The sequence below is a fragment of the Nymphaea colorata genome, chromosome 8 (genome assembly GCF_008831285.2).
Source record: "Nymphaea colorata isolate Beijing-Zhang1983 chromosome 8, ASM883128v2, whole genome shotgun sequence".
Classification (NCBI taxonomy): Eukaryota; Viridiplantae; Streptophyta; class Magnoliopsida; order Nymphaeales; family Nymphaeaceae; genus Nymphaea; species Nymphaea colorata.
In genome coordinates this window covers 11087538-11109682 of record NC_045145.1, presented here as the reverse complement: position 1 = coordinate 11109682, position 22145 = coordinate 11087538, and the positions used below count along the sequence as shown (strand labels likewise).

Here is a 22145-nt window from a genome sequence, read left to right as displayed (position 1 = left end):
AGCGATCTGAAGTTTGACACTGTTTTCTTACTCCCTTCCCTCTTGTGATGCACCATACTAAAAGATAGACAATGTTTGTAGACCAGGTTCTTTCCAACGGTGAGATGAAATACAACCGGTTAGTGTGGGAAACATCATCGTTCTTGTGTTGCAGATGAAATCAGTGATTGACCCATGTACAACTTAAACAGTATACATGAAGCTCGAGCAGAATTAAGGTTAGCAAAGGCAAAATACAATTTTGTGTTTGGTTGAAGCCGATGAAGAGCGATCTGAAGTTTTACACTATTTTTCGATGCCCTTCTCTCTCGGGACACACCATACTAAAGGGCACACACTGTTCATACATCGGGTTCCTATCCAATAGTAACATGGAATACAACTGGTTAGTGTAGAAAACATCATTGTCGTTATGATGTGGATGAAACTAGTCAATGGCTCATCGTGGTGCCATTTAGAACTCAAATGGTATACATGAAGTTTGATCAAGTGGCCTCACTTGTGCTTATGAGCATGAAAGTGTAAAGAAAAACAACATACAAGCGATCGTGCTCAGCTTCGTACAACAAAACCTTATGATTGCATTGCATGTTTTGGGGAACATTAGGGGCGATTGGATGTGCAATTGAGGTCGATGAAGTGCGATTGTATGATCGATTGTGCTTTTGTGCGTGCACTCTTCAAACCGACAGAAGGAGATCTTCAAACCGACAGAAGGAGGGACTCCAATTGTGCAATCACACACAGCTTCACAAACAAATCTGTATGGTTGCATGTCTCTCAAAACGTTAGGGGCAATTGCGTGTTCGGTTGCGGCTGATGAAGTGCGAGTGTATGACCGATCATGCTTTCATGTGCACATTTCTCGAGCCAACAGATGGAGGGGCTCCAATTTCATGCTCATATGTCGATCAAGTGGTTGAAAATCTTATACTTTGAACTGTTGGTTGAAATACATTGTTTAGCAAAGACGAAACATTATTTTATGTCTGATTCAAGCCAATGAAGAATGATATCAAGTCCAACACTATTTTCTAGTACCTTTTTTTCTAGGGACGCACCATACTAAAGGGCAGACGATTTTCATACACTGGGTTCTTGTCCAACAGTGACATGAAATACAACTGTTTAGTGTGGAAAACATTCTTGTTGTTATGCTATAGATGAAACCAGTCAATGGTTCATCGTGGTGCCATAAAGAATTCAAATAGTGTACATGAAGGTTGAGCAGGTAGCCTTACTTGTGCACATGAGCAATAAAGTGTGACAAGCAATCACACACTGCTTCATAGAGCAAAACCCTATGGCTGCATGTTGCCGGAAAAGATTAAGAACAATTTCATGTTCGATTGAGGCCGATGAAGTGCAATTGTATGATTGATCGTGCTTTCATGTACGCATTCCTCAAGCAAGAAGTTGTAAGGATTCCAATTGTGCCATCACGCACAACTTCCACAACAAGACCTTAAGGTTGCATGTCTTAGAAAAATGTTGGACGCGATTGCATGAACAATTGAGGCCGATAAAATGCGATTGTATCACCGATCGTCCTTTCGTGTGCACACTCTCAATATGGCACATGGAAGGACTTCAATTTCACGCACGAATGTCGATTAAATTATGGAAGGTCTTATACCTTAAGTTGTTGGTCGAAAGGCTTCGTTTAGCAAAGGCGAAGCACGATTTGTATATGACTGAAGCCAATGAGCGATCTCAAGTATGATATTGTTTTCCGGCACCCTTCCCTCTGGAACGCACTAGACTATAGTTTTCAAGTATAAAATGGCGAGTTTTTTCGGAGTTTATTATGGCAAAGTCGTTTTTCTCGAAAAAACTCCATCCAATTTTAAAAAAGCTAAAAAACTAAAAATAAAATATGAAAACAAAAATCTAGTAATGACAAAATGTGAAAATACGTGAAAAATGCAAAAAAAACGAAAACATGAAAATAACATGAAAAAACATAAAAAACTCAAAAAAGATAGTAAAATGTTAATAATTCACATTTGATTTATTTTTGCATTTTCTTTCTGAAAACACATTTTTTCCATGTTTAACGACTGACTCGTTTTTTACGATTTTTTTTGTGTTTTTTGAATAAAACACGTTTTTTCGTCTTACTTGAAGTCGTCTCCTTTTAGTGCACCAACACACACACCATGTACCTTTTGGTAACAGTGGGGCAGTTATGCCTTTCGAGTTTTAAACTGATGCGGCATTCAAGTGCACTATAGCAACCTTTGAGGTACAACTGATTGAAAAGGCAGTAGGGTAGTGATGCCTTTTAGGACGTAAGTGAAGTCGTTGGCTGCCCATCTGTAGAATCCTAAAATGTTCTGTGGCAGGCCTGCACAAAAGGCTTGTGCTGATAACCAGCCTGCACAAACAGCTTCAGTTCGAGATCGAGACGGGTTTCTGCGGATGTTCATCAACACCAACGTTTATCCATAAATGGGCTTCTTTTCCATCTTCTCCTCTCTCTCTTTCTCTTATCTCGTCTTCAAATCACACCCACTCGCAGCATCAGCCCTCCTTCCACCGCTGCAGGAAGTGAGCTAGCACCGGTTTCGCTCACCCTGCTCCACCATTGCCTGCAATCTGCATTGCAAGTAATGTTCACATCTTTTTCTTGCTCTGGGGATTTTCTTTAGCAGACTTGGCCTTCTTCTCTCACACACTCTCTCTCTCTGAGCTTTTCTCCTCTTCACACGAAGCACTAGCAGCGCTCCGACTACCTCCGCCGCTCGTCCAGCTGTATCACTGCACTCTGTCTGCATTCCAGGTACTGAACGCCTCTTTGTTTCTCTGTTTCTTTTTTTTCTTTTTTCTTTTTTCCGCAGATACTGTTTCAGCAGACCTCTGCAAAAACAAGCTGAAGTAAACCCCCACCACTGCCTCTCAAGAGTATCCACCGACACCAGAAATCTACTTCCCAGGTAGTCTGTGCATGTCTCTCCACCTGGGTTTCGGTGTCATGCGTATGTATTGTTGTACCTTCTTCACCATTTTACGGATTTCCTTTGTTCTTTTGCCAATCGACTACCAGCAGGCCATTCTCCTTTCTGACATTATCCGTTGAACTGGTGGGAAGATCATCATCACAGGTCTCTATTTGACTTTTCCTCTATTCAGCTCTGCTGAATCCATCTATCCGATTGTTGTATCTCTGTCTTTTGTTGATTCCCTGTCCTCTGGGAAGTTTTGGTTTCTCGTTTTCTACAGATTAATGTACTTTCTCAGCTTGGTGATGATCAACGTAAGATGGAATAGATTTTGTTTGCATTTACAGCTTGACGTGCATATGCTAAGATGCCTTTTGTGTTTAATATGCTTTTTATGACTATATCATGCTTTGTGGTGATTATATCACATACCTATTTTGCCTTTTGCATACAATTTTTTAGAGAAGGATGTCAAAAACTTTTTGCATGCCTTTTCTGTACGCAGCCGGTTGTGTCCAACTATCCAATAGGAATATTATTAGAGCGGTGGGAAACAACAGTTAAGTTTTTCCCCCAGAATCTTATGTGTGATTTATCAAACGGAGGAGGAGCTTACCAAAGACAAACGTCCATGCAAATTATGCACGGCCAGAATGTTTTTGTCCATGGATTTTTAGCCATGGATATCCACAGACTTTCGTCTGTGGCATTCAAATGAGACCTCAGTGACGTTTGGAATTTTTTAATGGAATACATTAGGTCACAAACCTTTGCTATTCGCATAAACAGTCCCTACAAGATTCATCTCTGCCAACTACTTTTACTGTCGACATAGATAGATAGGTCATTGCCATGGGCTATGGTGAAGACCCTGGTATTGTTGAGTAAGGCTTTACCAGGAGATGCCTCCGAAATTTGACGATCGAAAAGCTGTCATGAGGATTGTTCATTCATGATGGGTTAACCCATTGTCAGAAGGTATTTATACACCAAACAGATTTAAAAAGAAATCCTCCATTCCAATCTCAACCCCTTCGACCCCCATGTCGCAGATGTAAATCCTGCTTCCAACTGCCTCTACAGCCAAGATCCATAGAGAGAGAGAGAGAGAGAGAGAGAGAGAAATGTCGGGCATCCGACGAAATTGAGGGAGAAAGAAAGAGGAATGTTGGCCGGAAAACCCCTCTTTTCCGGCCAAACAGGGTTCGACCTAATACATTGCTTGCAATCGCTTCTGACTGCTTACTATCCATCCCATTCGCGGCCTGTTGATGCCAAATAAGTGCCCCGCGCAGCTTCGAGTGTAATAGGGATTATATCGATGGAAATGTCGATCTTTACTGGAGTCGGGGGCTATAATTAGATCCACTATGGACCCGAGGCAGAATTGGATCTACTTAAATCCACCATGGCTTTTACGTGCCCGCACCAGGCGTAGTCTTAGTGCAGTGATGAATCCTATAGGAAATCTTCATTGTTCCTAGAATCTAGAAACTTTAGAATCAAAATGTTTAATTTTTAAGGAATTTGTATTACTAAGCAAACAAGGTATTATGCTTTCAGAATTAATAAATTGAGACATGTACCTTGGTACCCTACCCAACTCAGAACCAGGCCCTGCGAAGGACTCTATAACTTATTTAAAATTTTTATTTTATTTAAAATAAATAGTTTTTGTTATAAATAATTATATTTATTTGTTATATTCTATTTTTATATGTTATATAACATTTTTATGCATATTTTATTACAATTTGGCCACGCTTAGGGTGAAGTACAACTGATGTCCAGCTCTACTCACATCTACCTACTACCGAATCAAAACCCTTGATGACAAAAAACGATATGTGCTTTGAGCTCAATCTATGTCATCAAACATCTATTTTTGACTCGTGAAAGCTCCTCTTATTTAGAGGGGCAAAGTTAGGCTGTGTTTTATTCCCCACGGATCTTAGATTTGAGGGAATCTCAAAACAATGATAGCCAAAAATCACAGTTATATCAGACTATGGATTTCATCATCGACCCCAAGCATGGAATTTGAATCCACACTTTAATGTAAAAAACATGGATTTGAAATCAGATTGAGGAGGAGAAGGTGAGACTTGAATACTACGAATCTCAGGTCCGTGATAATCAAACTGAACCAAGAGACTTGAATACTATGGATCTCAGGTCCGTGATAATCAAACTGAACCATAGAAAGTATGTCTCAAACTTTTGAAAGCTGTTGGTGACATGTCTCGAGGATGATAAGTTGTTCAAATTCATAGTTTGCTTCATTAGCTTTGACCATTAGTACAACTAAAGAATTGGTGGACTACTTAATGCAGGTAACTAATTAACAATGGGATACCCATGAAAACACTTCAACATTCAAAGAAATATAGCTTTTCCTGGACATGAATGACTGAGAATGAATGTTGGGACTATAAGGTACACAATTTACTTAGGTAGCTTTATTTGAAATACATACATCATGCAAGAGATTTCTCTAAAAAAGCCCTTGAACACTGCCAGGTTCAAATTAGGTATGTCAATGAATTATATCTAAAGCAAATGTACTTTTGACTATTTATATTTTTTTTGGATGTTCAATTTTGGGGGGGGGGGGGGGTGCAAGAAAGTTGGTTCTCACCTGGGTAGTGATATTTTCTAGTGGATACATATATTCTTTGTATTTTGTGAAAAAAAAGTGCAAGGAATTGCCATGGTGTCTTGCACTTTGTGAAAAAATTTCTACACCCATGACAGATTTCTTCAAACTCAACCCAAAAAGGAACTCAATTGATGAGTCTCGCTTCTAACATAAGCAAATAAATACTATGATGTTGAATATAGAGCCTTTGGTTTGTGAAGTTGTCCAAAGATACTTTGGACATGGAAAGTAGGGATGTCAACCAATTAGATAAGGATCAGATATACCCTTGTTCATATTCTCTTTTTGAATATTCACATTTCCAGATTTAAATACCAATAAACAAAGGTCATATCCAAATCCGAAATCCATTTTTACAAACCGAATCTAATCTGAATATGATTTTTATATTCATATATGAATATGAATCTGAATGTTGAAAAATTTTGCCAATTTTCAAAATGTAAGAGAATTAGATAATGACATTTGTCTAAAAATAAATCTGTTTCGAAATCGCGAATCTGATCGGATATTTATGTATATCCAAATCAAAAACTAATTGGATGTCATTTCTTAAATCCGAATCTCATCAAATTTCTTAATCGGATATTTTTTTTTCTCATGTCCAATTTTTTTTGATCGGTTCAATTGGAAATTCGATTCAAATTTGATATATTGACATCCCTATTAGAAATGGATGGCAGGACCAAGAAAATCAGACCATGGAGGGAGATGGTGCTAAAAAGTTTGAGGTGGAGGACAAAGAAGGTCGCCACTTGACACTGGTACCTATTGTTAGTAATATTCTTTAGTGCCATGATGACAACATTATTCAAAGAAGGATTGTTGCACTTCAACTTGCGCATTGGTGATCATTTGTTTGCAACATAAAAAGTTGTCTCTCGTGAATTCAAAGCGGAGAGTGGTCACCTGCTAGCCCCTTGTCATCCTGTTGTACCAACCCTTTTGGAATACTTTGACTAGTGTTTGGTTGGCATCTATTTGCTGATTTGAGTGGAATGAACATCTATACCCTATTTTCCAAATAGAACTAATGGAAATTTAAAAAAATTCATCCATATAAACAAAAAAACTGTTTTATATCTCAAAATTTAAAATTTTAATTCATTCAGCATTTCTAACAAAACTTTGGATACATAAATAAAATTGAAAACTCACAACATATTATAATACTGGAAAATTGCTGCTTTCAACGTCTATCGTTGAGCTTGATGATACAAGGATGCCCTAATGTACAATCGATACTTGATTTTTGGGTTCACTTTTATTCTTTTCCAAAACAAGACACAAGGAAACAGACCTTTTATAATTTTTTTATATACAAACTTTTTTGTATTTAATATTAAAAATATCAATATTATGTCTGACATAAATAATTGCACAATATATTAAAAACTTTGTTACTTGTGAAAAAATCAAGAAAAAATTGTATTATAACTACATCTATGTTAAAATATGTGTCAAATTTGGACATTGAAATTTGACTTCATTGCCTTCATTGCCTGAGTTCCCATTGCCTGGAACATCACTCAACCCTATTGGGTGCCAGCCCTACTGCTTTGTCTAGTCTCAGCAGCGAACTTCCTTGTTTCAGCAAGTAATCTCTTATTGTTTTATCCTCCGCTACTATTGTTGTGTTGTTGTTGTTGCGCCTGGGTGTCACAGGCATCTCTCCTTGTTGTTGGTGGTTATATCATTGCTTTGGGATGGCAGATTCATCTTCTTCTACTATAAATACTGGTCATAGTGAGGTTGGGGCTGCTAGAACTGAAAACATTCCTGTTCAGGTTACCACTATTCGTCTGACCAAAGAAAATTACCTCTAATGGTCTGTTGCGATTATTATGGGGATTGCTGGTCAGGGCAGGATTGCGTATGTTAATGGGAGGAAGGTTGAACCTGTTGAGACTATTGCTGCTTGGGACACTTGGTTTCTTGAGGACAACCAAGTCAAAACTTAGATTGTCAATTCCGTAACTTCTGAAATTCAACCCCTTATTTTTCGTAAGAGGACTGCGAGAGATATGTGTACTATAGTTTGTACTGATTCTGCTCAAATTAAGATATGTTAAAGAACACATCGTAAGTTGTAACATATTGTAAAAAATGTGCACTTTTAAAAAATAAAAGGATTTCAAAATCCCAAGATAACAAAATCAGAAAATACTAAAGAAGTTAATGCTGGAAAAATCATACTAGCTAAAAATGAAATAATAATATGGGTATCAAGAAACATTGAATTGCATAAAGTAATAAACCATCAAATGCACAAGAATTCAGTTAGAAAAGCCACACATGTCAACTTCTTGGTCTACTTTTGCCTATTTATGGCATGCATGATGTCCCTCTAGTTTCAACACCAAATTGTCCCCGGATGGATGTTTTTCCCTCTAAAATGCAGCTGCTTCTTATGTAATACTCATAAAAATGGGTAGAGGCTGAGCCATAATCATTTAAGAAACTAAAGACTAAAGAGTATAACATTTGGCAACTTTTGAAGTGCACCAAGAGCATAAGGTACCATGTAATGTATAATTACATTGCAATATAAAGAGTGTAATCTACTTTCAGGGGCGTGTCTTGTGTTGTCCCATACCGTGGTTAGAAAACACACACGTACACGTACACAAACACTCACACATATTTATATTATAACTACTGCATTTACCATATTGATTTTAATATTTCTTTTTTTAATATATGTTACTAAGTAGATTCTATTGATTCAATTTAGATATATGGAATTGATGCTGCATCTGGAGCTGCTGTCACGGCATTAAATGTTTTGCCAGGGGATCACATTCTTGATCTTTGTGCTACTCCAGGTAATTTATTTTGTTATATGACGATTCCATTCTACTATTTTTATGTTTCTTCAAAGATTTGTTGCTCCCCATCAATTCTCCTTTTTCAATTTCTGCAAAGCTGATTTTCACAATATGTTACAAAGTGTAATAAGTTATACGTGTTCAGTGCAAAGGAAGATTATAACAGTATGTAATATGTGGTAAAAAAACATTTTTTTCTTTGAAAATTTTAAAAAGGATAAAAAATATAAAATTCAGTAAAAAGTTAATTGTTGAAAAGCATTTGCTAGAGTAAAAGACATTAGATATGAGAAGGCACAGTAAATGAAAATATATGCTATGAGGACCTGCAGTTAATTAAGTTTAAAACTTGACAATCTAAAGAGTGCATCTGTCCATGTTATAAATAACCTACAAAATTTAAATGATTTTGAAAAAAAGGAGTAAAATTCAAATTTATTGTTTTTTCAATAATAATTTTCTTTAATATATCTTAATCTTTTCGTAGTTTGTCTTAACATTACCTGTTTTGGATTTTTATCATGTTTTTTGTAAGAATACAAAATTTTGATTTTGGTAGTTCTATTACTAGTTTTTACCTTTTAGTTTTTACTTTTAATTTTTAATTTCTCTGAATTTTCCTGCCTGAGAAATATATCACCAAAAAAAAATAGCGACAATGGTTTGAACATCTTAATCATGTTAAAGTGCATATCTAACAAAGAGGAACAGGATTATGAATTGTTTTGCATATAAACCAAATGAAATTTGCATCCATGAAGCTAGCCCAAATATGTTCTAACAGAAAAGCTACAAATAATAAATCTGTAGCAACTTCTAATACACAAGTACTTAATGTGATACATTATTCTTTCCTCATGATATTAAGTTTTAGTTTAAGTAAGTGTGTTATCCCATCAACTATTATGTAATGCTCTATAGAAGATAATAAAAGAAAGGCACAAACTCATACTAGATTAATTGCACAAAATATTGCCAGAAGTCATCCATGGTGAGATGAAGATGGATCATCCTCATTGAAAATAGCCAGAAATTTGGCATGATGAGAGAAAGTTCATATATTATGTAAGATTTGATAAAACTATTATAGTGTATAACAACATCAAATCTTTTATGCAATTGTGAATTAGAACAACTAATAATTTGATGTATTTTATTTTCTCATAGTTGTCTAGTGATTGATTTATTGCATTTTTATAGTAGTTACAGTTTTAATCTATCGATGGATCAAAGATCTGAAAAAAAGGCCTGCCTGCCAATAACAGGGCTTTCTTAACCACACAAGTCCACGAATCATAAGAAGTATCAATACATGATAATTGGTAAACAAAAACTGTTTGTCTAAAGTGATGCAGGAAGCTATCAGATCAATGTTATTCTGTGCTGCAGACTTCAAATGAAAACAAATGCACTGTAGGATGTCTGGTATAGTTGTAACTTGTACAAGTATATAGTTTCTTGTTCCTCAAAGAATTTTACTATGAAAAGAACCCTAAAAAAACAAAGTGCATTGGCCTTTCTAAAATTATTGGTTCTCTTTTAGACGAGTTAAAAGAGCTAATTATATCTAGCTATTTTTCATCAGCTTTGGTCATACATTAATGGAAGGGTGAGAAATTTGTCAATTTTTCATCTTAAACGTATTGTTATTTGTTGGCGTAAACATGGATCAAAGTGGAGTACTGAATTGTGATCATGTAGTGCATGGTGGATTCTAAAGGCCAAAGCAACTTGTCAATAAAAACTATACTTTAAGTTCTTCAATGCACAGCCAGTGCAAGCTCAAAGCTTAAGCAGTTATGACTTTCAGACCTGTTCAAGGTTCATCTGCATGTGGAAGCTCTACTGGCACCATGAAGGATATATGCCAAAAGCCAAATTAACATATTGATGTCTAATTGTGGTTGACATTGAAGAGAAAGGAAACTGGCAACTTTAAGGGAAGCAAAATGAGCAGCAGTTCAATCACGTGGAAAATAGGAAGACATGAGTTGAAAATTTTCTGATCTACCATAGTAACTAATGGTTGGTCATTATCAAGCTTGCAACTACGTTCACTTACCTTTGTTTTGGTGAACTGTACTTCGAAGAAAGCCCCACAAACTAACTAAATAAGAAGAATTATGCTCATAAGCTATAGTGCAAAATAAAGTAATAGTTGTTGTTCAGTAACAATGAGTACAAGCATGATTAGATTACTTCAATCGGGACACCAGTTGTAAGCATGAAATTATCAATTCATTAGAAAATCAAAGAAAGAATTATAGTACTAAAGGTTTTAACATCGAGAGCAAAATGAAGACTAATATATAGCAAAAGATAACATATAGACTGTGTATCAGAACAAATTAATGAACCTATGGAGTTATGACTCAAATGACTACGCTATACTTGTGTTAAAGTTGAGTCTGATATGTATCTATAGTTGATTGAGCCTGAAATCTCTTGACCACTGAATTTGCTGCACCTACATCCATACCAGAACCTGGTGCAAGTGGTACATGGGTGTGATAACCTTCTTAAAGAGTCTATTACATGGACTTGGACAATATCTTAAGCTGTTTTCTTTGCATATGAAGTGTGTTATCACTAACTTTCTCCAGACACCGTCTGCATTGTGTTTAGCAGATTTTCTCTCAACTACATTGCACATTTTTGTAACTTGCATTGACATTCATCCATTTAAATCTGCATAATTAAGCATGATCAAACCGTTGAAGGCATGTTTTTTACATTTTTTGCTTGAGCTCCAGGCCAGCATCTGATTGCCATATTTTCTCTATATCAGGTGCGAAGTTATGCATGCTTGCCGAACTTCTTGGCAGCTCAGGTTCGCTAACTGGAGTAGACATTGCAAAAAGCCGTCTGGCTGCATGCAGGACAATGTTGCAAAAATATGCATTGGGGGGTCGTTGTAGGCTTTTTGTAGCAGATGGAACAACCTTTTCCCTCTTGCCTTTGGGAACTTGCACAGAGAACCAACCAGTGATGGTAAAGGAGAAAAATTGTAGGGTTTAATACGCATTCAGCTAAAGATATCATGCCTTTGCTGTATATGTCTTTCCCTTTACATGTTAACTTACTATGTCTAGGAGTCAGAAAATGGTGATTATAGAGGAAAGAAAGATGTTTATCAGGAATGGTCATCTAGAGTACCTTGGAGTGAAAGAAGAAAATCTAAACACACTAATAGACTATCGAAAGCAAATACATGTGAATTGATCTTCTATGGAAAGCATTCTGGAGTAATTGGACTAAGAAAGGAGAAGCTGTTTCAAACTGGAAAAGAAGAGGCTAATAATGGTGGATATGACAAGGTATGCTATCCTCCATGGTCATCTGGAAATACCATGTCATTTCGGTATCGGTTTTTTGTATCCCTCTCGCTTCACAGTTCACTCAATTGTCAATTGTTTAGATGAAGCACTTAAGATGCCTCTGATATTAGTAAAATACCCACCTTATGTAGAACTCGTAAAACAAGTTGCCATGCATGATTCTTTTTCCATTCTAAGGAAAATGCATCTTTTTGTATTCAAGATCTCTACTGGCAGCATGTTTCCTATAAACTGGTGAACTAAAAGCTTTAAAGATATCTCACTTTTGAGAGAACTTCCAAAAAATAGAATTCTAGAAGGACACCATGTGGAGTGTCAACCATGCCCACAAATATTGCGATACTTTTGAAAATTTCACGATATTAACGAAAAAAACAAAAGAAACGATAAAAAAGGGGAAATATTGCGATTTTTTGAAAAAAGGTTAAAATAATTTTATAACAATTTATCACGATTTTTTCACGATTTTTGCATTTATTTTTTTTCTTTCACTTTCTGTTTTTTATTTTTTTCAACTTTTGTTTCATTGTGTTATTTCCTCTTGTTTTAAGTATTTAACATGACCTCCTAAATGCAATACAATATTTATTAGTTTTTCATTTCTTGTGTTTTACTGAACATTTTGATTTTTTAATTTTTTAAAAAAATCCGAGATTTTCTAGAAATTTTCCTTAAAAAAAACTTTGTGGATAAATACATGAGAAAAGCCTCGCCAATAAAAGCCCGAGAAAGATATTTGTGGCTATAGTGTCAACATGGAAAAGTTCATAGCCAACCATATAAAGAAGTACAGTGTTAACGTAGTGGAGAAAGGAGAAAGTGGAGTAGTAAGGAGGAAGGAGAAGGAGAAAAAGGAAGAAGAAGGGAACCCATCTGCAGCAGGAGGAGTAGTGGCTGCATGGTTCGACCATCAGTGGAGGGAGACACAAAGAAAAGATCCAAAAAATGAATCATTTTACAGTTTATGAAAAGTTTCTTTTTGACATTTTATGCTTTTACTTTTGAAGTTATCTTTTTATTACAATTTACATGAAGAGGATTATTTTACAATTTTCAAAAAGCTTCTTTTTTCTTTTAACTCTCTCCCTCTCTCACACACACACACAAAAAACACATGCACAAACATATCATTGCTGCACCTACACCCAAGCTTTCTCAAGAAGTGTCACCTGCACCCTGAATCCATTTCAGATGAAAATTAGAAGTTCTTTTTATTAGTTTAAGCCTAAGGAACTCAGTAGCAGCTTCTCACGTTCAATGGGGGCATATGTTTGTGTTATTTTATTAGATACTTGCTTTATTGGATATACATTGTAGGTATTGAGGTTCAGCCTGATTTAGATTTGGATACTAAAAGCAATGCAAAAGTGCTGCTGTATGTTTGTTGTGACACATTCACCAAGCCCGTTACCAACTAAGTTGCATTCAGTGGTTCTCAGATTGATTTTTGGCTTTAATTGAATTTTCACTATTGATTGAACCTGAAATTATGTGTTTCTGTTGCACGATGTAGGCTTGGATCACATATTGACATCCCTATGGCCATCATATGAAAATTAGGGTTTTGTTTGAAATCTACTTTCATAAGGTGAAAAAGATCTGGGTGTCTATATATTCAGGGTGAACAATTGTTTTGTTGAATAATGCATGAAGTTCATGAACATTTACTTCAGGGGTGCAATAATGCTTTGAATCGATGCTGTTAATTCTCTAGAGGGACAAGAATAGCTTTGCTACCTCTGTTGGACTAGTATTTTGTGGTGTTTGTGTAATTTAGTACTTGTCTTTCTATTCTTGCTGAATAGCAGTAGCATTATACCTTTAGGCTAGCTGTGAGTTGCCTTATCACGGTTGCTAGAATGAAGAATTTTAGGTGACTTATGTTCTATGTTCTTCTATCTCTGTCCTTTATCATCATTGTACGTATTTATTTTTGTTGTCGTGAGAGAAGGAGAGAGAAGAAAACACGTCCAACTTATCATTCATCATGTACCCTAACCCTTACTTAAGGGAGAATTAGGGTAAAAACAAAATTACAATGTAAACGAAAAGTTTTGTGAAAATAATTAAAGAACTGTCAAGTTCTTTAATATTCTAAAAACTACCTCAACTTCAACACTCCCCCTCAAGCTGGAGCATAGATATCTTTCATGCTCAGCTTGTTACAACACTTTGAAAATTCTCTAATTGCAGGAGCCTTAGTAAAGATATCAGCAGTTTGTTCTTCAGAGACCACGTGAGTTGTAGAAATCACTCCTCCTTGAACTAAGTCACGAATGTAATGACAATCAACTTCAATGTGTTTAGTTCTTTCGTGAAAGACTGAGTTATTTGCAATATAAGTGGCAGCCCTGTTATCACAAAGCATTGTCATAGATAGTTGAACTAGAATGTCAAGGCTTTCAAGCATGGATTTAACCCATGTTAATTCTGCTGCCATTTGGGCCATGACCCTATATTCTGACTCAGCACTAGACCATGAGACCACATTCTGTTTTTTGCTCCTCCAAGATATAAGATTCCCTCCTACAAAAACACAAAATCCAGTGGTAGATTTTCTATCTTCAATAGATCCTACATAGTCTGCATCACTATAGGCTTGGACATCTAAGGTTTTCCCTTTCTTGAATAGTAGTCCTTTACTAGGAGAAGACTTTAAGTATTTGAGTATTATCAATGCAACTTCCCAATGAATCTTCATCGGTTTCTCCATAAATTGACTCAACTTTCCCACTGCAAAACTAATATCTGGTCTTGTAACTGTCACATAAAGAAGCTTTCCAATTAAGGATCTATACGTCTTGGACTCTACAAGTTCTGACTGCTCATCATGTAGGTGCAATCGTGGATTCATGGGAATGTGGCAGGTTTTGCCCCCAACATTCCAGTTTCTTGCAATAAGTCTAAAATGTACTTTTTTTGAGAGAGAACTATTCCTTCTTTACCACGAGCCACTTCTATTCCAAGAAAATACCTCAAGTGTCCAAGATCTTTTGTGACAAAATGATTTTGAAGAAATTCTTTGGTCTCAGATATACCTTGTTTATAGTTGCCGATCAATATAATATCATCAACATATACTGCCAAGATAACCATACCCAACTCTCCCTTCTTAACAAACATTGAATGATCAAGAGGTGACCTTTGGAATCCACTCTGTGAGGCAATATCAGATAGTTTATGAAACCATGCACGGGGACTTTGTTTCAGTCCATATATGGCCTTTCGCAATTTGCACACCTTCCCACACTCCCCCTGAACCTCGAAGCCAAGTGGTTATTGCATATAAACTGTCTCTTCAATATCACCATACAAGAATGCATTTTTGACATCCAATTGATGCATCTGCCAGTCTTAGTGAACTGCAAGAGAAATCAAGAGGCAAATGGTACCTAGCCGAGCCCCTGGTGAGAATGTGTCAAAAAAATCAATACCATAGGTCTGAGTATACCCTTTTTGCGACCAGCCGAGCTTTATATGGTATTTGATAGTGAATACCCATTTGGATCCAACAATATCACAACCAGAAGGAGGAGCAATAAGGTCCCATGTGTGGCATTCCTGTAAAGTATGTATTTCCTCTTCCATAGCCTGGCGCCAATTAGGCTCTAGTAATGCTTGTTGATGACATGTCGGAGTAGTATAAGTAGACAGAGCATGAATGAATTGTCGCACCTTGTCACTTACATATTCAGACGTCACAAACTGTGAAATGGGATAAATGGTGCATTGACGTTTACCCTTCCGCAAGGCAATAGGAAGATCCTGCGAGTCAGAGATAATCGGAGGTGAGGAATCAGGTACACTTACCTCAGGAGAGGATGATGGAGGAGAGCCATGTGAGAGACCCTGTCGGCGAGAGTAGACTAATGGAGGATCCGAAAAACGACTTCGGGGTGGTGATGAACTCGAAAGGGACATAAGCGGGAAAGGTGGGATTGGCAAAGGGCATTGAGGGAGACTCTCAGGACAAGAGGTTGATGGTTGTGGGAAATATGGACGGGACTCAAAGAATGTGACATCCGCACTGACATACTCTTTCTGGGTGAGAGGGTCAAAGCATTTATAGCCTCGTTGGTTCTTGGGATAACCAATGAAGATACATTTTCGGGCTTGGGCAACAAGTTTATCTCGCTTTGGTCCAAGGATATGAACGAAGCATGTGCATCCAAACACACGAGGTGGAGTTTGAAACAATGGACGATCCGGGTACAGCATTTGAACTGAAATTTTGTTAAGTATAGATGAAGATGGTAGGCGATTAATGAGGTAACAAGCAGTTAGGATCGCATCCCCCCAAAAGTAAGATGGTACATGGCTCTGTATCATAAGAGTACGAGCAACTTCCAACAAATGTCGATGCTTTCGCTCTGCAATACCATTCTGTTGCAAGGTATGTGGATAGGTGAATTGAGTAACAATTCCATGTTTTGAGTAAAATTACAAAAGATTGGACGATTTGAATTCAAGAGCATTGTCAGTGCGAACAAACTTAACAGAAACTCCAAATTGAGTCTTTATTTCAATAATAAGATTTTGAAGGATACATATAGCTGCAGAACGTTCCTTCAAAAGGAAAACCCAACTAGCACGAGAGAAATCATCAACAACGACCAAATAATACCAAAATTTAGACCGGCTAGCAGTACGGCTAGGCCCCCACACATCGACATGAAGTAAATCAAACATACTATGACTCGAAGGACTTAGACTCGAAGGAAAACTACTCCTAGTGTGTTTTCCAAGTTGACAAGCTTCACACTGGAGTGACTCTGACATGGAAAACTGAGGAAACAAGCAACGAAGTTTTGACACAGATGGATGCCCAAGTCTAAGATGCCACTGGAGACTGGTACGTTTGGATGGAACTGATGTAGCAGCTATGTCCATGGCCTCAGACAGGAAATAGACTCCCCCTCATTCATGGCCTCCACCAATCATCCTCCCAGTCCGCAAGTCCTAAAACCAACACGAACCAGGATAAAAAATGACTCTACAGTTCAAATCATGAGTTAGCCCTTTAACTGAGAGAAGATGAGTGGGAAAATCAGGAGCAAACAACACGTTATTCACAGTTAAACAATCAGAAATTTTCACACTGCCCCAACCGATAATAGGAGAGAATCTCCCATCTGCAAGCTTCACCTGTCTAGGTTGAGGAAAATGGTGAAGCACGGTGAATAAGTTTGGTCTACTGCAAAAGTGTTTGGAGGCTCCAGAATCAATAATCCATGACATACCTGGATCTCAGTTCTGCATAGTGGTGGAAAGAGCAGAATCACCCACAACTGTAGACGCCAAGGAAGAAGACGAAGCTTTCTGAGCCAGAAATTGTTCATACTCTGATTTACTCATACTAACAGTGACATTTTCTACATTTGATTCTGTATGGTCATCTTCAACATGTGAAGCTTTTGGGATATGAGACGAGTTCTTGATCTGTGATGACTCGGAGTCTCGGATCATAGGGTGACCATGTTTATTCCAACATCTATCTTCTAGATGACCAAGTCTTCCACAGAACGTGCATTGAAATCTACCACATCCACCTCCTGAACTACGACCTCCTCTCCCTCTATTGAAGGTCGGTCCTCGGCTTCCTGAGATGGCTAAGGACTGCCCACGACCTCCTGGGACAGCTAATGCTGAAGAAGGTGCATCGGTTGAAGAGGGAGATAGAGTCACCACCAGACGACTTAGCCTATTATAGGCCTCAACAAGGTCTGGAATTTCAGTCCCAGTCAACATTCGGGCTTTGGCCACTGCAAAATCAGGAGATAACCTAGCTAAAAATTTCACCACCATGTGCTGCTCAAGGTGGGTTTTGTAGCATGATTGACTAGCATGATTGACACGGGGGACGTAGGGCTTTGAGCCTCTCATAGGCTGATTTGACTGACGCAAAGTATTGGGCCAGATTTGAGTCACCTTGTTGGAGTTTAAGAAGTTCTTCTTCAACCTGCAAGACTTTGCTCATATTCTTATCATGGGAGTAAGTTTGCTTCTGAAATTCCCACATATGCTTGGCAGAGGTATAATAAGCAATCGTAGGAGTGATGTGTGCCTGCACACTATTCATAATCCATGACATCACAATATTGTTATCTTCCTCCCATGTAGAATATTTTCCGGTCTTAGTTAGGGGTTCTTTCTCCTCAATAACATGTTTCTTTCTATGCCCCTTAACAGACATCATAAATACGCGACACCAGATTTCATAATTTGAGCCATCTAACTTCACGGTAGACCCAAATGAAAGAAGATTCCCAGAGACTTTATATTCTCCTTGTGTATCAACAATACTATCCCTCTGCTCCATAGTGAAGATCAAAGAAAAGAATCTTTGTACACTTAATATAAAATCTCTGCACACTTAATATAGACTGCTGAAAAAAGATGAACGTGCAGGCAGAAAAATCCAGTCACAGATTTTAACGTCTAGATGCTGTTAACATGCATTCAAAGCAGGTAGCAGTGACACTTCCTTCATGTCTCTGAATAGTAGGAAACTTGGACAATAATTACTGCTGAAAAAACAAACTTACAGACGAAGACTGCCGCTTCTTTTTCTGTTCTCAACCTCAACTCTCAAACAACAAGTCCACATCTTGCTGTTCCACAATTAGCAACGTCAATAAACCATCTCCCCGATCAGCAGCAGCTATCCACAACCATAAACAACAACAAGCAATTTCTGATCAGCAGCAACGACAGGATCCCAGCAGCCACACCATGTTCCACTAGTGGATCTGATCACGCGTTCAACATACGCAAGATCAGATTCCACCCTCCAACGAGAAATAGAAGGAAGAAGAAGAAGGAGTTGATAAAGGAGATGTAGAGACGAGAGAGGGGGAAGAACGAGAGAGGGAGATTCAGTCTCTGCCCATCAACCGAAGAGAGAGGAAGAGAGAGTTTGGGGGTTAGAAACCTGACAGTCACCAGAGAGGAGATCGCCGGAAATCTGCCAGTCGCCGACAGCCTGAAGTGATCACGCCGCTGGCTCTGATACCATGTTGTCATGAGAGAAGGAGAGAGAAGAAAACACATCCAACTTATCATTCATCACGTACCCTAACCCTTACTTAAGGGAGAATTAGGGTAAAAACAAAATTACAATGTAAATGAAAAGTTTTGTAAAAATAATTAAAGAACTGTCAAGTTCTTTAATATTCTAAAAACTACCTCGACTTCAACAATTTTTTCTGTGTTTCTATTCATTTGTTAGGTCTTGGTTGATGCTGAGTGTACACATGATGGGTCTGTTAAGCACATCCTCAAGTTTGAAGATTGGGGATGGGACACTCTTCAAAGAAGACTGTTGGATGCAGAAAGAATTGGTTCATTGACTCGACTCCAGGCAAAATATGTTGAATCCCTAGCCGTATCTATCTAGAGATTTTAAATTGATCATATTTTAGTTACAGGTTTTCACCTGCTGAATTAACATTCCTATGATCCTTATTTATGTTTTCAAATTACTGATGCTGAATTGCTTTAGAAAAGACATGTGAGCCTTAAGAACAGCCCCACTAGGTATTCCTGAGTTATGAGGAGATATTGGTTCCCATTTGTTACTGATCTGATTGGCAAATCCAACCCTCTTCACGAGTTTGCGTGGCCCTTGCCTGTCAGTACAGAAAAGAGAAATATGAACTTGCGGTGCTATCCATTTTGCATTTTAATTATTTGAAGTTTCCTTTTTTAAAATGTAATTGTCAACTTCGATTAGTTTAAAGTTTAAACTCTAAAGAAATAATGTAGTGGATGTTTATACTTGTATGACCATGACCGAAAATGGAAGAGTTATTCTCTTGGGTACGATTCTGGGCAGCAAGGCTATAATCCGTTATATGACCTGGTAAAATAGGAAGTACAACAGCTAGGAGGCACTTCTACGAAAAGTGCTTCAAACTGTTTTTCGTATCAAGCAACTAGGAGCAACGTGGTAGTAATCAGGATTATGAAGACATTTTACTGTAGATCAATGTCTTCTCCTAAAAGGTTAAAATCAGGAAGCATGGAGCACCACACCATTTTCTGTGCATCTGTATTTAGATGTCTAACAACAACTGATTATTTTTAGACGTTATGAAACTTGACTTAATTTTTAGATACTTGCCTTTCAGGAAAAGGAGCACTCTTTAAAATTTTAGTTTTTCTGTTTTGGTTATTGTTCTTCCTATTTTTTGGTTGAAGTTGTTAATCCTTTTCTCATTGCATCATTTTATTCCCCTTTTTCTCTCTTTTCTGGTTGCTTCAACCTTTCCGCAGATCTATTTGATCTAAATGCTACATGAATGATTTTTCTTAAAACTCTGTGCAGTTACAGCTTCTTACTAATGGTTTCAGATTGCTTAAAGTTGGAGGGTCACTTGTGTATAGCACATGCAGGTAAATATCTATACTTGGGACATCAATGCATTTTTTTTTAATTTCATGTTATAGGCCTTTTGTGGGGAATTTAATCCTATAGTAGTTGACGACTGCTGCCTTGAACAGCTTGACTGTTGCTCAAAATGAAGATGTGGTTGAGCAGTTTCTTTCAAACAATCCTTCTGCTGGTGCTGGTAATAACGCTATCCAAGATATCCTTTAGGAAATCTTAGTTGCAGTTCTTTAGTTCTTTGATGAATATTTCTGTAATACCTTTTTGTTTTTCATGTGATACCTACCATGGAAGAGTATACCGTGTAAAAACATAATTTACTTTTTCACAATTTTAGAAAAGATAAAACGTTCAGAGAAAAGATATAGAAAACCTGAAAATTGAAAAATTATTGTTGAAAAGGTTACACAGCAAGGAAATATCGAGTGCAAAATAAAACATAGTATGACACTGAACAATTGTAACTAATTAAAGCCTCATAAATAGAATTGTCAAGCAATATAAGTCGTGCATTTGTCACAAGGAAGAGTGAAGTTAAAATAAAAAAAGACGTGTTAAATACACAAAAAATAAGTCAGCCGTATAAAACGGCAATAACACGTGTCTTTTTTTTAAAAGCTAGAATATAAAAAACATGAAAAATGAGTATTATACGTTTTTTTTTTGCATTCGTATTTTTATTAATTTTATTTTTTTTTTAAATTTTCAGGATTTTTTAAAAGTTTTAAATTTTTTAAAACTTTGCCAAGATATCCCCAAGATATACAACTTTACCATATTATACCTGAGAAATTCGTCGCCCTATAATACCCATCCACTATATATGTGACAATGGTTAAAATACTTTATAGTCTAGATTTTTGTACGATAATAGCCAACTGCAAATTTGATCATAATTTGCAACTGTTAAAAAAAAAAAATTGGCGCACATGTAGTTGCAATTTAGTTTTAGTTAAGCTGGGAATGATGTTAGAAATTGAGCAGCATAATGGTTGGGCACAGTTTCCTTTCTTTCTCTTTTCCTTGTAGCTGTCGACCGAATTTATACAAGCATGTCTGCAACTCCCAAATGACTTGATGAGGAATGCACTTTTGCTACAAATTCACCCCTTCATACCTAGGAGCACCCCTTCCTCATGTATATCCACACAAGACCTGAGTAGGTGGGTTGGGGTCCCCGCAAGGTACCCATTACTTGGAGTGCATTCCCACCAGAGGAAAGTGTCTGTTAAGTTTGGTTCTTCTCAATTGGGTTGGGTGGATTCAAATTGAAATGCTATGCTTTCACACCAACGCTACTTGCACTTTAGTACAGTAGATCCTGCTGGCACTTTGGCAGAAAAAGAAAAGTCATATAGAGGAATGCGATGGGCAACGGAGGAAAAAATTTACTGGAAAATTTGCTGCTTGGCTTTTTATTATCATGTATGTCCTGAAATCTGGTCAGAAGAATCCAGATGCTAATTGTTGTAAAAAGAGATACTGTAACTGATTTCTTTTATTTTTCTCTGTTTTGACTTAATTAGAGCTGCAAGATATTCGTGCTGCAAAGGGTTGGCCTTGCAGGAGTGGAAGGATTCCAAGGACAATAAGATTTGATCCCTGCACATCCCGAACAAGTGGGCTATTTATTGCCAAGGGCGAGTCCATTATGTAAAATTAGTCCATGAACGTATTCGAATCCTTTTATTGTAATTCCATGTAAATTTAGATTAATCAGTAGTTCAGTCATTTTCTTCTATTACATATGGCTTCTTTACTAGTTTTTGAGATTGGACAGCTCTGAAGTAAATTTAACATTTAATTGTTCATCGTCCCTGCAGCATTTAAACTATCAACGATTCAGTAAAGAGCGTGAACTGAGCTTGTATATAAGTGTCACAACCGATAAGAACATAAAAAACATGAGGATGTCAATAAGGTATAGGCAAGATAATGAAGAGGGACTGTGTCGTGGGCAGAATAGCAATAGCATAGTGATCTGTAAAT

At 37.2% G+C, this 22145-nt stretch overlaps 1 protein-coding gene and 1 long non-coding RNA gene across 2 annotated transcripts; both read left to right on the top strand.

The window, feature by feature from the left end:
- Positions 1-2528: 2528 nt before the first annotated feature.
- On the top strand, positions 2529-6344 carry LOC126410327 (uncharacterized). The gene is made up of 3 exons (XR_007574138.1): positions 2529-2936; positions 3050-3104; positions 6285-6344. It is a non-coding gene; the product is annotated as an uncharacterized LOC126410327 (long non-coding RNA).
- A 963-nt stretch (positions 6345-7307) lies between these two features.
- On the top strand, positions 7308-21813 carry LOC116259529 (rRNA (cytosine-C(5))-methyltransferase NOP2C-like). The gene is made up of 9 exons (XM_031637389.2): positions 7308-7388; positions 7464-7550; positions 8336-8426; positions 11218-11420; positions 11522-11746; positions 18996-19127; positions 20094-20161; positions 20270-20331; positions 21683-21813. Exons 1-9 carry the CDS (start codon positions 7308-7310, stop codon positions 21811-21813), a joined length of 1080 nt encoding a protein of 359 aa, XP_031493249.2.
- The last annotated feature ends 332 nt before the right edge of the window (positions 21814-22145 follow it).

Excerpts from the sequence above, each read along its gene's own strand:
- LOC116259529 (XM_031637389.2), top strand. The coding sequence starts at position 7,308 with ATGGCAGATTCATCTTCTTCTACTATAAATACTGGTCATAGTGAGGTT. Across the intron at positions 8,427-11,217 it reads TGATCTTTGTGCTACTCCAG|GTGCGAAGTTATGCATGCTT; the intron begins GTAATTTATTTT and ends TCTCTATATCAG. Across the intron at positions 20,332-21,682 it reads TTCAAACAATCCTTCTGCTG|AGCTGCAAGATATTCGTGCT; the intron begins GTGCTGGTAATA and ends TGACTTAATTAG.